Source organism: Centropristis striata, chromosome 23 (genome assembly GCF_030273125.1).
Source record: "Centropristis striata isolate RG_2023a ecotype Rhode Island chromosome 23, C.striata_1.0, whole genome shotgun sequence".
Classification (NCBI taxonomy): Eukaryota; Metazoa; Chordata; class Actinopteri; order Perciformes; family Serranidae; genus Centropristis; species Centropristis striata.
The window spans coordinates 4391290-4404898 of NC_081539.1; the positions used below are offsets into that span (position 1 = coordinate 4391290).

A 13609-nucleotide genomic window follows, 5' to 3' on the forward strand; every position below is an offset into this window, starting at 1 on the left:
AAACTAAAACTAGAAAACTCACTCTAAAAACGAACTAAAACTAACTGAATTTGTAAACAAAAATTCACAACGAAATTAAAACTAAAACTAATGAAAAATCCAAAACTATTATAACCTTGGTTCTTACTCTTCTTAACGAGACGCTGCAACGTCATTCTGGCTGCTTGCTGCTTCCCCTCCTTCTCCTCCTCTTCTTCTTTTCATTTTACTGCCCCCAGAGGTCAGCCACACATAGAAGTTTGGATAACTCACAAATCTCACGACACAAATTTTTAACGCGACGAGAAATATCGTCAAGTTTAGATTAAACTGAGATTAAACTTGTGTCACGAAATCTCGTCACACCTCTAGCTACTTGTGTACCCCCGCCTCTGAAATCAAAATTTCATCCATGCACACACACACACACACACACACACACAGAGAGATGCTTCTTGTTTTATAGATAGACCGCCATGTCTAGGATTAACTAGTTTTTTCTTGCTTTTTTTTTTTACTTTGGTAACTTCTACCAGTTGTATCACTGCAGCAACCAGCAACCAGCACGACATACACAACCAGTATCAGGCTGGTTCAGTCGGGCTCATTCAGCGCTCAAAGTCCAACATAATAATCCTGACCAGTTTTACACAACGTACAGAGTACTTTTTATGCACCTTGATGTTTAACCTTATAAACCTCACTCAAGGAAAAAACCTGAAAATGATCACATATTTTTATGATGTCTTATAACTTATAATTACATAAGCACACATACAGGAAGTTCTGTGAAATCTCCTGAAATCATGTGAGGCAGCCAATAAAGTTAACGACGTTGCTTAGATAAGTTGTTTTTATGGTGGAAATATAACATTGGTACTGTTACAAGTCACTCCACTAGAGGAGTCCACAGCAGCTCTATACTGGTGGAGTTCAGACTGACTGGACAGAAGTCGATGCTAATCCATGTTAGCATTAACTGGGATGTTAATTTTGACAAAAACAAAAACAAAATGTTGGTTACTGACCTCAGAAAACTGAGCAGCGACTCCTTGGAGTGTCTGTTAGTCCAACCAAACACTGAACAAGACATTTAATGAACAAAACGTTCAAATAAACTGTCATTAAGTGAAAATACAGTGAAAGGGTCAAAGTTATGAGACCAAACCGCTAAACGTCCTTTTTTATATCTATATAACGTTATATATAACTTTATGGACACGTTGCCGTGGATACGCATTGTTCTGCTTCTCTCCTGATGACGGCTCGCCTTGTTAGTGACCTGTCAATCAAAGGTAGCCCCGCCCAAAATCATATGATTCTTTATCTTCTATTTTCTTCTAAATGGGGCCATTATTTACACTATTAACATCAAATTGTCTAGAAGAAGATTTTTTACTAGTGATTGAGACCATAGTGTTGTCCTGAAAAAAACATTTCTGAGGTAATAAATCAAGTGAGAAGTTTTCTCATTTTGCATTGAAATGAATGGACAGAAATCTTTCTGCAGCCACACTTAGCGCCCCCTGCAGGAATTTTTGGTAGAATGCAGCTTAAGGCACTTCCTGGTTTGCCTCCCTGCTCAGACCAGGAGGTTGCCGCCTGGTTCTGGCTGATGACCTTGCAGCCCATAGACATCACCCAGCAGGTGACACAGTGACATAATTAACTCTATGGAGTCTTATAGGGCTATTTTGTCAATTTTTGAATCCTTTTCATGTGTTTTCGTCTTTGTAAGTCATTTTGTCTTTTTTTTTTGGTCATTTGTGTCTTTTTTGGTCATTTTGTGTCTATTTTGTGACTTTTTTAGTAATTTTGTGTATTTTTTAGTCAATGTGTGTTTTTTTTTTGTCATTTTGTGCCTTCTGTGGGGTTTTTTTGGTAATTCTGTCTTCTCATTTTATCTTTTTTGTCATTTTGTGTCTTTTTTTGTCATTTTGTGTCTTTTTTAGTCCTTTAGTCCAACATAAAATGTGATTTTGAATCTTTTTTTTTTACTTTCAAAACACTATCATGCTCAATAAAAAATGCAAATGTTTCAAATGTGAACAAAGGTGTCAAATCTAACATATAAGAGGGTTCCATCCAGTTCTATCATTTTATACTAAATATATTTGAGCTTGTCTCCAGTTTTACTTGGTATATCATCATCAAACTGAAACTGGCCTCATGGAGTTTACAGCCAGAACTTTAGAGGTAAATTTACAGTAGGGCTCCACGCTGCTTTGTTTTCTAGTCTGATGGAGGCAACAAGTCTGGATTATTTGGAGCTTTTGGAGACTCCAGAGGGTTAAATGAGTAAAACTAAACTAAACTAAACTAATAAGCCACTCAATTTCTGGAAAATATGTTCAATATGATGTTTTCTCATCATATCAATCATAATTTAGTATTTGTAACTTGTCTCCTGACCACCTTCTCCACCAACGACCCTGTTGAACTTTCCTCTTTTCTTTTCCTTTAAAGAAGTGAAAAAGTAAAAATGGACATTGCTAGTGACTAATGACTAAAACACGCTAAAAGCCTTTGCAGGAAAGACTTTTTTTTACGCCTGACAAATGATTTTTTTTCAGCAGAATAATTAACCTAATTAACAAATTTGCATGCATATTCATCAAGCCTTTGGTGTCTCTCCAGCAGCAGCTTGATGAACGCTGCTGTAATAAAGATCTCATTTACATCTTGCCATCCACTGCCATTTGTAGATGAAGATGGGATGAACTGGGGAAAAAAGATGATATGAAATGAAATAAAGACACTGGTAAGCCAGCATCTACGTCCTTAAAGATATAGAGAAATGTTCTGTTAAAGTCTGTGGGTGATGCTGGCTGCTATTTTTTTTTTTTACTTTATTGCTTCATGTATTTTATTTTTTTTCTTTATTTTCGACCCCACTAGATAGCATTCTTGGCTTTAAAAAACAGGCTTTAGCAATGATTATTGAGTGTGTTTTCAGCCCTTTGATGAACAAAGAGCGCCATCTAGTGGAATCAGAAAATAAAGAAAATGGTTCATGAAGCTTCGTTGTCACTTCACTACCGAGCACCTCCATTTTGTGTGTGTGTGTGTGTGTGTGTGTGTGTGTGTGTGTGTGTGTATGTGTGTGAGTGTGTGTGCGATCTGATAACATTTTCCTGCCTCCTTCAGAGAAACCTGCATGATATTTCAATGTATTTGCAGTCATGTCACACGTGTTATTCTTTTTGTCTTTGTTTGTTAAAAATATATTATAAATTCCCACACAATGTATTTCATATTGGTAACATTGTTGCAATATGATTTGTTGATTGTAGCTCTTCAGGAAACACAAAAATCCTTATAACCTAATTTAGAATGTTGAATTTCTTATGCTGTGTAATTGTTAAATGGATGTTTCTTTGTTATGTTGTACTGAATTGATTGTTTGTTAGGTACCTAATTGTTAAGTGTGATGTTTTACATTGGTTAACTGTATTGTAATTCTTGTGTGTTTTTCTGTTTATCATTTATAGAAAACCATAACCGCCAAGCCTCATCGTCTCCTATTGCTCTAAATGTGTGCATAGTGACAATAAATGGCTTAAACAGAAACATCAGTTGTCCCTCCCACATTCTTATCAATGCTCCATAGTGATGCTCGATCTCTTGTGAACCAATCCTAGAGGTAGATTCTACACAAATACATAAAATATTTCCTTATTAATATCACAGAATATCACAGCAATCCCACCAAATCAAAATTCTTAAAACAAATTGAATCTGTTTCTAGTTCCACTGAACTTTTCAGTAAAGTTGCTGCCCCTAGTCGTCTCATTTCAACCAGAACTCTAAAAGGAAGCATGTTATTAACATTTTGTCGTGTTTTTTTTTTTTTCAGGCTTGTTTCTTCCAGGCGGTTCCACATGGTCTGCTCTCTCAGATTCAGCTCCAGATCATAGACGTAGGTTGACTGCCAACACACCATTTGGTCTTTGTGTGGGCTGCAGAGTGTGTGTGTGTGTGTGTGTGTGTGTGCGCATGTGTGTGTGTGTGTGTTTGTGTGTGTGTGTGTGTGTGTGTGTGCCCATCTGGAAATGTGTGGCACCAAGAGAAAAACACACATAATCATCCTCCCTTCACAAATGTGTGCATACTTAAAACAGCCCATATACTCTCACAGAGATGCCATCTTTATTCCTATTAGCCCTCTGAACCCGAGCTGTTTATGAGCGTTTTTTGCTCTTTTTTTTTACATTTCACTCACTGTGGCCTTGTGTTTCACTGCAATATATAAAAAGTCTTGCAGCTCTATGGAATTAGCACAGTTATGGGTAGAATTGTGAACAACTCAAAGAAAAATTCAAATTTTGATGATAATAGCTGTTTTTACAGTTCCTTTCTACGATAAACTATGTATTTTTTTAGCGATTTTCTAAAGAAAACACATGTTGAAATCCCTTAATAATTAAACCCCACCGTCTTATTTCAACCTTGCTGAAGAAGAAGCCTCATCTGGACCCTGATAGCCCTGACAATTTCAGATCCATTTCTTTGCAGAATACTGTAACGTTACGTTGCCGTTCAAGTCAAGCACAGGCGGCAACTTCCTGGTCTGAGCAGGGAGGCAAACCAGGAAGTGTCTTAAGCTGCATTCTACCGAAAATTCCAGCAGGGGGCGCTAAGTTTGGCTGCAGAAAGATTTCTGTCCATTCATTTCAATGCAAAATGACAAAACTTCTCACTTGATTTATTACCTCAGAAATGTTTTTTAGGACAACACTATGGTCTCAATCACTAGTAAAAAATCTTCTTCAAGACAATTTGATGTTAATAGTGTAAATAATGGCCCCATTTAGAAGAAAATAGAAGATAAAGAATCGTATGATTTGGGGCGGGGCTACCTTTGATTGACAGGTCACTAACAAGGAGAGCCGTCATCAGGAGAGAAGCAGAACAATGCGTATCCACGGCAACGTGTCAATAAAGTTAAATATAATGTTATATAGATATAAAAAGGGACGTTTAGCGGTTTGGTCTCATAACTTTGACCCTTTCACTGTATTTTCACTTAATGACAGTTTATTTGAACGTTTTGTTCATTAAATGTCTTGTTCAGTGTTTGGTTGGACTAACAGACACTCCAAGGAGTCGCTGCTCAGTTTTCTGAGGTCAGTAATAAACATTTTGTTTTTGTTTTTTGCTAGCCAAAACTAACATCCCAGTTAATGCTAACATGAATTAGCAGCAGCTTCTCTCAGTCAGGTTGAGGTGTAGAGAGGCTGTAGTCAGTGATCAGATCCCTCTCCTCCTCCACAGTCCAAATATGGTCATGCTTCCTGTATCGGAAACAAGATGGCGACGAGTATAACGCTGAACTCGAGGCTTCCAACGGGCCACAAACCAACGGGTGACATCACGGTGACTACATCCATTATTTATATACAGTCTATGTTCCATGCATGAATTTATCCACTTCAGCTAGCCAGTCTGCACTCTAGTGGCTAGTAGCGGGCATGGCATGTACAGACAACATGAGCTTAAACATTCTAACAAAACACTCCTGAAGCACACTTTAAAGCCAGTGCAGTATTGTGAATTGTTAGCTAGACTTATACCTCTAGCTTTGACAGCATGGTCTACTGAAGAAGCCTCAGTGTTTAATGCTTTAATACCCAGCCCAGTTTGACAGTGGTTTTCCATCAGTAGTTTCTCTGCTTGGTTCACTTAGTGAGTCACTTAGGGTCACAAGTCATTTCTTAGTCTTCCATCAGTAGTTTTCCTTTTTCCTGACAGCTGTGTCTGTTTCCGGCTTATCTCAGCGAGATAACATGTGTAACTTTTAAACAGATGGAGTGGGAAACAAATTTATATCCCTGAGATGTGTAGAAGTGACTCTTATTGAATCCCCAGGGTAATTTATTGGTTTTCCATCAGTAGTTTTCCTGTTCCTGACAGCTGTGTCAGTTTTCTCAGCGAGATAAGGCCATTTTTTTTACATTTTTGGCCTCAAAACATGCATAACTTTTAACCAGAGTGGGAAACTAATTTCTATGCAGGAGATGTATAAAAGTGACTTTGGTCTCACGTTGAGAAACTTCAAAATTTTTACTTCAACAAAGAACAATTCTATCACATGTCCAAATAAAAACCTGCACTCAAACAAGTGCACTTGTGCCTGGTGGAATGAGAACGATTGAGCTCATCTATCTGAAAGCTATAAATAATAAATATCAGTTCACACATATAAAAAATGTATGAACGGATTCTATCCGGACAAATTACATGAAGTTTGTCTGCCCCTGACTCGGGCTAATCAGAGCCACATTAAGAGCTATTTGGAATGGTATGTCATACAATGAGGCCATTTATATTACCAACTAATAATGATATCCTCTAACTGCTAATGACCCTATCAAAGTCCCTAAAAATACCATTAGTTTCTTGCCCCCATTTAACATAAAAAGAGGAATTTAAATTCCGAAGTCAAATGATTCTTGCTTTTAGAAAATGTCTTTTTTTAATAGCTCTTGGAGTATAAGAATCAATGACATGAACAACACTATGCATTGGTAAAAACAGACTACACGCCTCTCTACACCTCAACCTGACTGAGAGAAGTCGCTGCTAATTCATGTTAGCATTAACTGGATCATTAACTGGGATTCCTTGGAGTGTCTGTTAGTCCAACCAAACACTGAACAAGACATTTAATGAACAAAAAGTTCAAATAAACTGTCATTAAGTGAAAATACAGTGAAAGGGTCAAAGTTATGAGACCAAACCGCTAAACGTCCTTTTTTATATCTATATAACGTTATATATAACTTTATTGACACGTTGCCGTGGATACGCATTGTTCTGCTTCTCTCCTGATGACGGCTCGCCTTGTTAGTGACCTGTCAATCAAAGGTAGCCCCGCCCCAAATCATACGATTCTTTAACTTCTATTTTCTTCTAAATGGGGCCATTATTAGAACTATTAACATCAGATTGTCTTGAAGAAGATTTTTTTACTAGTGATTGAGACCATAGTGTTGTCCTAAAAAACAACCATTTCTGAGGTAATAAATCAAGTGAGAAGTTTCCTCATTTTGCATTGAAATGAATGGACAGAAATGCTTTTTCAGCCAAACTTAGCGCCCCCTGCTGGAATTTTTGGTAGAATGCAGCTTAAGGCACTTCCTGGTTTGCCTCCCTGCTCAGACCAGGAGGTTGCCGCCTGGTATGGAAAGATGAATGTGAGTGATTTACTTGGACTCAATCTAAACGTATAAACAGTTGAGATAGCAAATGGAAAATACTCTGGTTTGATTTTATTTTCATTATTATTAATATTATTTGAAACAAACAACATAGTCATACACACACCCTTTAGTTATTTCATAATAGCCTATTTAGTAATAAATCTTTAGAGAACAGCCTAACATCTAAAACCCCGGCCAAAACAAAATGTGGGATGGTTCCAAACAGTGAAATAGGGGCCTTCTCCAGGGGCCAGTGGAGAGCAGGATGGATGCCAAAGTGACTTGAGTCTAATATGCAAATTACTTGTTGGCTGTTATCACGGCACGACTTCAGGTTTGGAGCATCACCTGCACCACCTCTCTTGAGGGCTACTGATCTGAGGGGCTTAAACTCCTAAAACCCCTAATTAAAACTAGAATCCCTCCACCAGGCTCCACAGCATCCCCTTCATGCAAAAGCAGCTTACTGTGAATTTAATGGAGGGAATTGTTTGTCCCATACCATCTGCGACCCAGGACGTGTGGCAGGATTTTTTAAAAATGGTGTTTTTATATACATGCATGTGTCTATCTGAGCACTCCAGAGATAGACGAAGACCCACAGAGGGCTCTTTGTGTGCTCATGTAAAAAAAAAAAACTCCTTTTCATGAAGGCTTACAACAATTAGGAAAAGGGGAAATTCAGTTGAACTGGTAAAAAGTAAAGGCACTTTGTAGAATTTTCTCAAAAGTGTAAAACTATAGGAAATCTGCTTATGGCCTGCTATTTTCATTTTTATTTTTTTTAACTGGGGGGGCAAAGATGTCAGCAAATGATTCTAACTCAAGTTATTTTTCCACTCCATGCCTTAACCCAAATATGTTTTATTTGAACATTTTTATCTGAACTGTAGTGTAAACAACAACCAACATATTTACATAAATAAAAAGAAGTTTGTACATGAAATTGCCAGTGCAGCCAAACAAATTTTCAGGATTTTCTGAGACTATGATGGGGGGACCCAAACAAAGTAGGGGGGTCCGGGGTCATGCTAATCCAGTAGAACATTTTTGCCCTAAAAGTCTAAATTTGGTGCAATTTACATTCTAATGCCACTATTCCATCTTAATCATTGCATATTTTAATGAATTATTGTAAAGGAGAATAAAGGTTCTTCTATGTTTTATTTAAGGCGTCTTATTTTGACAGTCTTCTTGCAAATTCTGTGGTGGATTCTGCTAACACATCCATATGCTCTTATTTTGAAAGCTACATGTGTTTGCTTTTATTTTTGAAGGCTCTTACTGAAACGCCTAATGGAGTGTTCAATTTACACTAATAGTCAGAACTTGAGATGAGACTTGACGTGACAACTGGAAGTGATGTTTGAATCACATCATTTACTTTTGTTATCACATGAAAGTTAGTAAAGTTAATAAAATGCATATGCTTTAAACATTTGTTTTAACTTGTGTTTTATTTGTCGTATAAAATAAAGCTGTGACAACGTTCAATAAAGGTGTAGTACAGCTCAACACCCACCGTGATGACAAGCCAAATTAAACCACACAGACAAACACTTTGCATTAGTTGTGTTGTGATGCATATTCAAAATAAAAAATAAAAAAAATAAGGCAATACCTTTCAGTTAAAAAAGGGAGAGAAACAACAGCAGCACCCCCGAATAGATCAACATGATACCGATCTCACGTCACATTTCAACAGCACATTCTGATGTCGGCCGACTAAAGCAAACAAACAAAACACGGCTGTACATTTCAGATTCATACTGAAAAAAAAAAAAAAAAATTCAGTGTAAACAGCTGCAAAGGGAATACTTATTTAGCTTTATTTGATCCTGAAGGAATCTCCCGAACATGGTTAGGCCTGGGTGTAAAGCGACATTAATATCTATATTAATTAATATCTATATTAGGGGTCTCAAACTCAAATTACCTGGGGGCCGCTACAGGCAGTATCAAAATGACCAAAGAAAAGACAAAAAATGACAAAAAAAAAGACACAAAATGACAGAAAAAAACTAAATTACTTTAAAAAGACACAAAATGACCAAAAAAAGACACAAAATGACTAAAAAACACACAAAATTATTTTAAAAAAAGACACAAAATGACCAAAAAAGTACACAATTGCGGCCCGCGGGCCGAGAGTTTGAGGCCCCTGATCTATATTAATGTGGGCCTCATGGCTGTACAATTCCACAGCACGTGCACCATACAAAGTCATTACTTATATATATATTTTCTGTTACAATGTATTTGTTGGGTGGGAGATTAAAAGAGGTCACAGTAAATTTTGCCTTTATTGCCTTTGTCTGATCCATCTTCATTATGTATGAAAAAAAGTTGACAAAGACAAAAATGAAGGACATTTTCACTATAATTTTAGTTAGTTTTGTAACCACACAATACAGTTTCAGTTAATTATCATTATCATGTGACCTTTAACCCTTAAAAACAAAGTCTGAAATCTCAAAAAAGCCTTTAAAGAAGTGAGGACCGGCCGAACTAACCCTAACCTCACTATGTATGAAGTACAAGAACACACACACATACACACACACACACATTCTTGTACTTCTATCTTTGTGAGGACCCTCATTGGAACAGTGAATTCCCTTGCAAGGTTATAATAGTTTGGGATTTTTCATTAGTTTTAGTTCTAATATTGTTGTGAATTTTTGTTTTCAAATTCAGTTAGTTTTAATGAGTTTTTAGAGTGAGTTTGCTAGTTTTAGTTTAGTATTTATTGTCCTCACTCTGTTGGTTAAAAACGTGTTCTGGTCCTCACTATGTAGGAAGTACGAGAACACACACACACAATCACACACATATAAAAGACTAGGCTGCATCAATTATGGAAAGGTTTGTTTAATTCCTCCTGCACCTGGTAGAACTGGCCCCGGAGGTGGATGTCGTAGGGCCCGAGGTGTGCCGAGGCTCCCTGGTAGCAGAGACCGCGGTGGCAGCTCCGGTAGTCCCCCGGGTCCTCGTGTTTCAGGGAGAAAATCCCGTTAAAGTTGATTGGTGGGCTCAAGCCCCTCGCCTCTAGCGGGCCGGGGCTCTGTGGAGAGGGACTGTCCTGCAGAGCCTCGTAGGGGCCGCAGAAGGAGCCGAAGGGCCGCAGGGACCTGCTGCTGGAGCCCAGCCCCTCCGCTCCGTGGTGGTGGTAGGCCGGGTAGAGGGGGAACGAGTCCCCGCCCGGCTCCGAGACGAAGCTGCGGGCGTTGAGCTGCAGACAGCTGGCCACCAGGTTGGTGGTGGGCTGGGAGAGCCCCTTGCAGAGAGTCTGGACAAACGTGAGGAGGTCCGGCCGTCTGCCGGAGCTCAGGATCTCCCCGAGGGCCCAGATGTAGTTCCTGGCCAGGCGCAGCGTCTCTATCTTGGACAGCTTCTGCGTCTTGGAGTAGCAGGGCACCACCTTCCTCAGGCTGTCCAGCGCGTTGTTCAGACCGTGCATCCGGTTGCGTTCCCGCGTGTTGGCCTCGATGCGCCGCACTCGAACGCGGTCCAGCCGGTCCTGGCTCAGCTTCGATTTATGAGAGGCTCTTCGTCTCAGTGGCACCCCTCCCACTCCATCCTCCTCCTCATTGTCTGCACCATCCCTCTCCTCATGCGTCGTGTCAGTCGTGTCCCCGCCTGGCTCCGGCTTCACCGTTTTGACCAGCTGGTTGGTGGCCCAGCTGGTCCTGAAGGTTCTGCTGGTCTGGTTGGAGTTCGGCTCGTCAAAAGGCAAAGTCAGCATGTTATCCTGCAACACATTTGGGGGAAATATCGGATCAAACTTTATTGTTCCCCAATATGCACACTGGAAAAAAAAAGATTTTTGGTCCTTGTGACGCCCCGCACTGCTCACAAAATTGATCTAATTAATTAGAGGCTTTGTAATTAATTAATCGAAATTAATCGCATTTTAATCACATATAAATATTTGACCTGAGATCAGTGAGAAGTAATTTTTTTCACATGGATTTTTAGTATACCATTGAATAATGACTGAATACATAAGCTTAAGCAACAAAAATATTGTTTATTTTTGTTCAAGTCCAACAGACCAGTGCAATTTTTGCCATTAAGTGTAGCAATAGCATATTTATAAATATAGTACATTTCATAAATCCAGGTAGCCTATAGGTAGGTAGACCTTCTGTAAACTAGAATACTTTGGTTTTTTAAGTAAAACACAATCCACGCTAGCTACCACACTAGCCGCTAGCTGCTATATGTTTAGCATTGAGGTGATACTTGAGGCTGGATGTGCTGCTATGGTGATATGTGAATTCCTTGTTGCATAGCAACACAACCATGCTCTTATCGACGCTTCCATCCGTTGGTTTTTAGTAACTAAATGTCCCATCATCCACGGGGCCAACCAAAGGTCTCATCAGCTTCTTCCTTCATGTTCACTGTGGTTTGTTGTTGTCTGAACTCATCAACGCTAGTTGGTGCTCCAGTATAATCGGTCCGCCTGAAACTCATCCAGTGAGAAACGTTCCGCGGTGCAAAAATATGCGATGCGATTAAAATGCGTAAAAAATTTTAACGCGTCAATTTTTGTGTAATTAATTAATCTTAATTAACGCGTTAAAGTCCCGGCCTTAATTTTAATCATAAATTATTATCCAGTTTATCACAATCACTATATTATTATGTCCTCTCCTCACGTTGTGCTGTATTTCTTTTCTTTCATCTCTGTCTTCCTGTCCTGTTCACCTCTGTCATATTGTATGTGTGTTTTATACGTTTTGGACGGGTTGATGGCAAATTTCTAGTACTTGTTACTCTGTGCAATGACAATAAAGGCTTCTGATTCTGATTCTGATTATAGTTTAATTTATACATATCTTTCATTTTGTAATATTGTTTGGGTGAGCACCTTTCCTACTAAATATACATATACATATAAATTCTACAAAGAAATACGAATTCAGTGCTTTTACTTTAAAATAGCAGTTTTTCATATAGTGCATTGCTTAGTGATTGTTTGTTATTATGTGTCCTCAGTTTTGTCTGTAAATTGAATCATTTGTTCCAAGTAATATTCACTAAACCAGTTCATTGGCTTAATTAGTTGATATTTCCAAGTAAAATGTAATTGAGGGACATTAGTGAATCTGCAATTTACTTGTGTATTTTCATTAAAAGAAATTAGTGTTTCTATTAAATAAATATTACTTAGAAACAGCCTGAGTAAAGATTTCAAACACTTTCTGTGTGGAAAAATCTTTTTTTAAGTAAATGTCACTCCAATTTGCTTAGCCTGCTGCCCCCGCGACCCGGTCCCGGATAAGCGGAGGAAAATGGATGGTAAATACATACATAAGTATATAAATTATCATATCAATTAGCCTACTTGCAGTAATAGTAGAAGGGATAATATGTTACTGTTGAAGTAGAAGTCAGAAAACTCTAAATCAACAACAGTGAGTAACAAAACAAGGCGTAGCATCGGATGAGATATATATATATATATATATATATATATATAAACATTTTTCCTATGGTGCTTGATAAATATATACACAGTGTTATTGCACATCTTGATAATGAAAACTAAAAACTAAAAAATGTGATTTAATCAAATTTATAAAACATTTTATGGATCCAAACATTACTTTTGTTCATGTCCCACAACTGTGGTCTCAATGTTGAGATACATAAAATGAGCCAATTCAATTAAAATATGACATTTTTTCAAATAAAATAGTTTAAACATTGCTAAAATAATGTTTAATTATTCATTAATTATTTATTACATTAATAAACATTACTCGACACCATATTCAAATTTTTGCTTAATGATAATTTATGATTTTTTTCTTCTAAATGTGCCTGTCCCACACTTCTGAGTCCTTATATATATATATATATATATATATATATATATATAGAGAGAGAGAGAGAGAGAGAGAGAGAGAGAGAGAGAGAGAGAGAGAGAGAGAGTCCTGTGATGAGAAAACAAAGGTTAGAAAAATATAAATAGTCATACGTCTATTTTGAACGTAAGCAGCCCACCTCAGTCTTCAAGTCCAGTCAAGTTTGTGCAATAGTGACAGATTATGGTCCATTTAATGTAAATGTCCTTCCGCCAGTGGAGTGATGAGCTTCTCACCCAGTTTTAGAGTTAAATTCCAGAGAGCATCTTCCTGAAGCTTCCAGACACTCACACAGGCAAATACCAGTCCTTCTTCCTCCTCCTCCTCCTCCTCCCTCGTTCCTCTCCTCTCTTCTGTCTCTCTTCTTCTTCCAGCAGTAGAGACATTGATGCCATCTGCTGCTGACGTCACCGGGCAGGTTAGCTCTCTCTCTCTCTCTCTCTGTGGCTCCGTTTCTCTTTACTAATTTCTCTCTCTCTTTGTCGCTCTCCCCTGTTGCCTCTTTCCCAGTTCTCCCAGTTTGGATGCTGTGTGGGGATTCAGTACTAGTCT

At 38.2% G+C, this 13609-nt stretch overlaps 1 protein-coding gene across 3 annotated transcripts; it reads right to left on the minus strand.

The window, feature by feature from the left end:
- Positions 1-9733: 9733 nt before the first annotated feature.
- neurod6a (neuronal differentiation 6a) lies at positions 9734-13374 on the minus strand. Of its 3 annotated transcripts, none has more exons than XM_059327151.1 (2): positions 13294-13374; positions 9734-10932 (listed from the first exon to the last, which is right to left on the minus strand). In XM_059327151.1, exon 2 carries the CDS (start codon positions 10924-10926, stop codon positions 10033-10035), a length of 894 nt encoding a protein of 297 aa, XP_059183134.1. In that variant the 5' UTR covers positions 10927-10932; positions 13294-13374; the 3' UTR covers positions 9734-10032. The 3 variants fall into 3 exon arrangements, with proteins under 3 accessions (XP_059183134.1, XP_059183132.1, XP_059183133.1); XM_059327149.1 differs by having other exon boundaries at positions 13197-13368; XM_059327150.1 differs by having other exon boundaries at positions 13171-13368.
- Between the last annotated feature and the right edge of the window lie 235 nt (positions 13375-13609).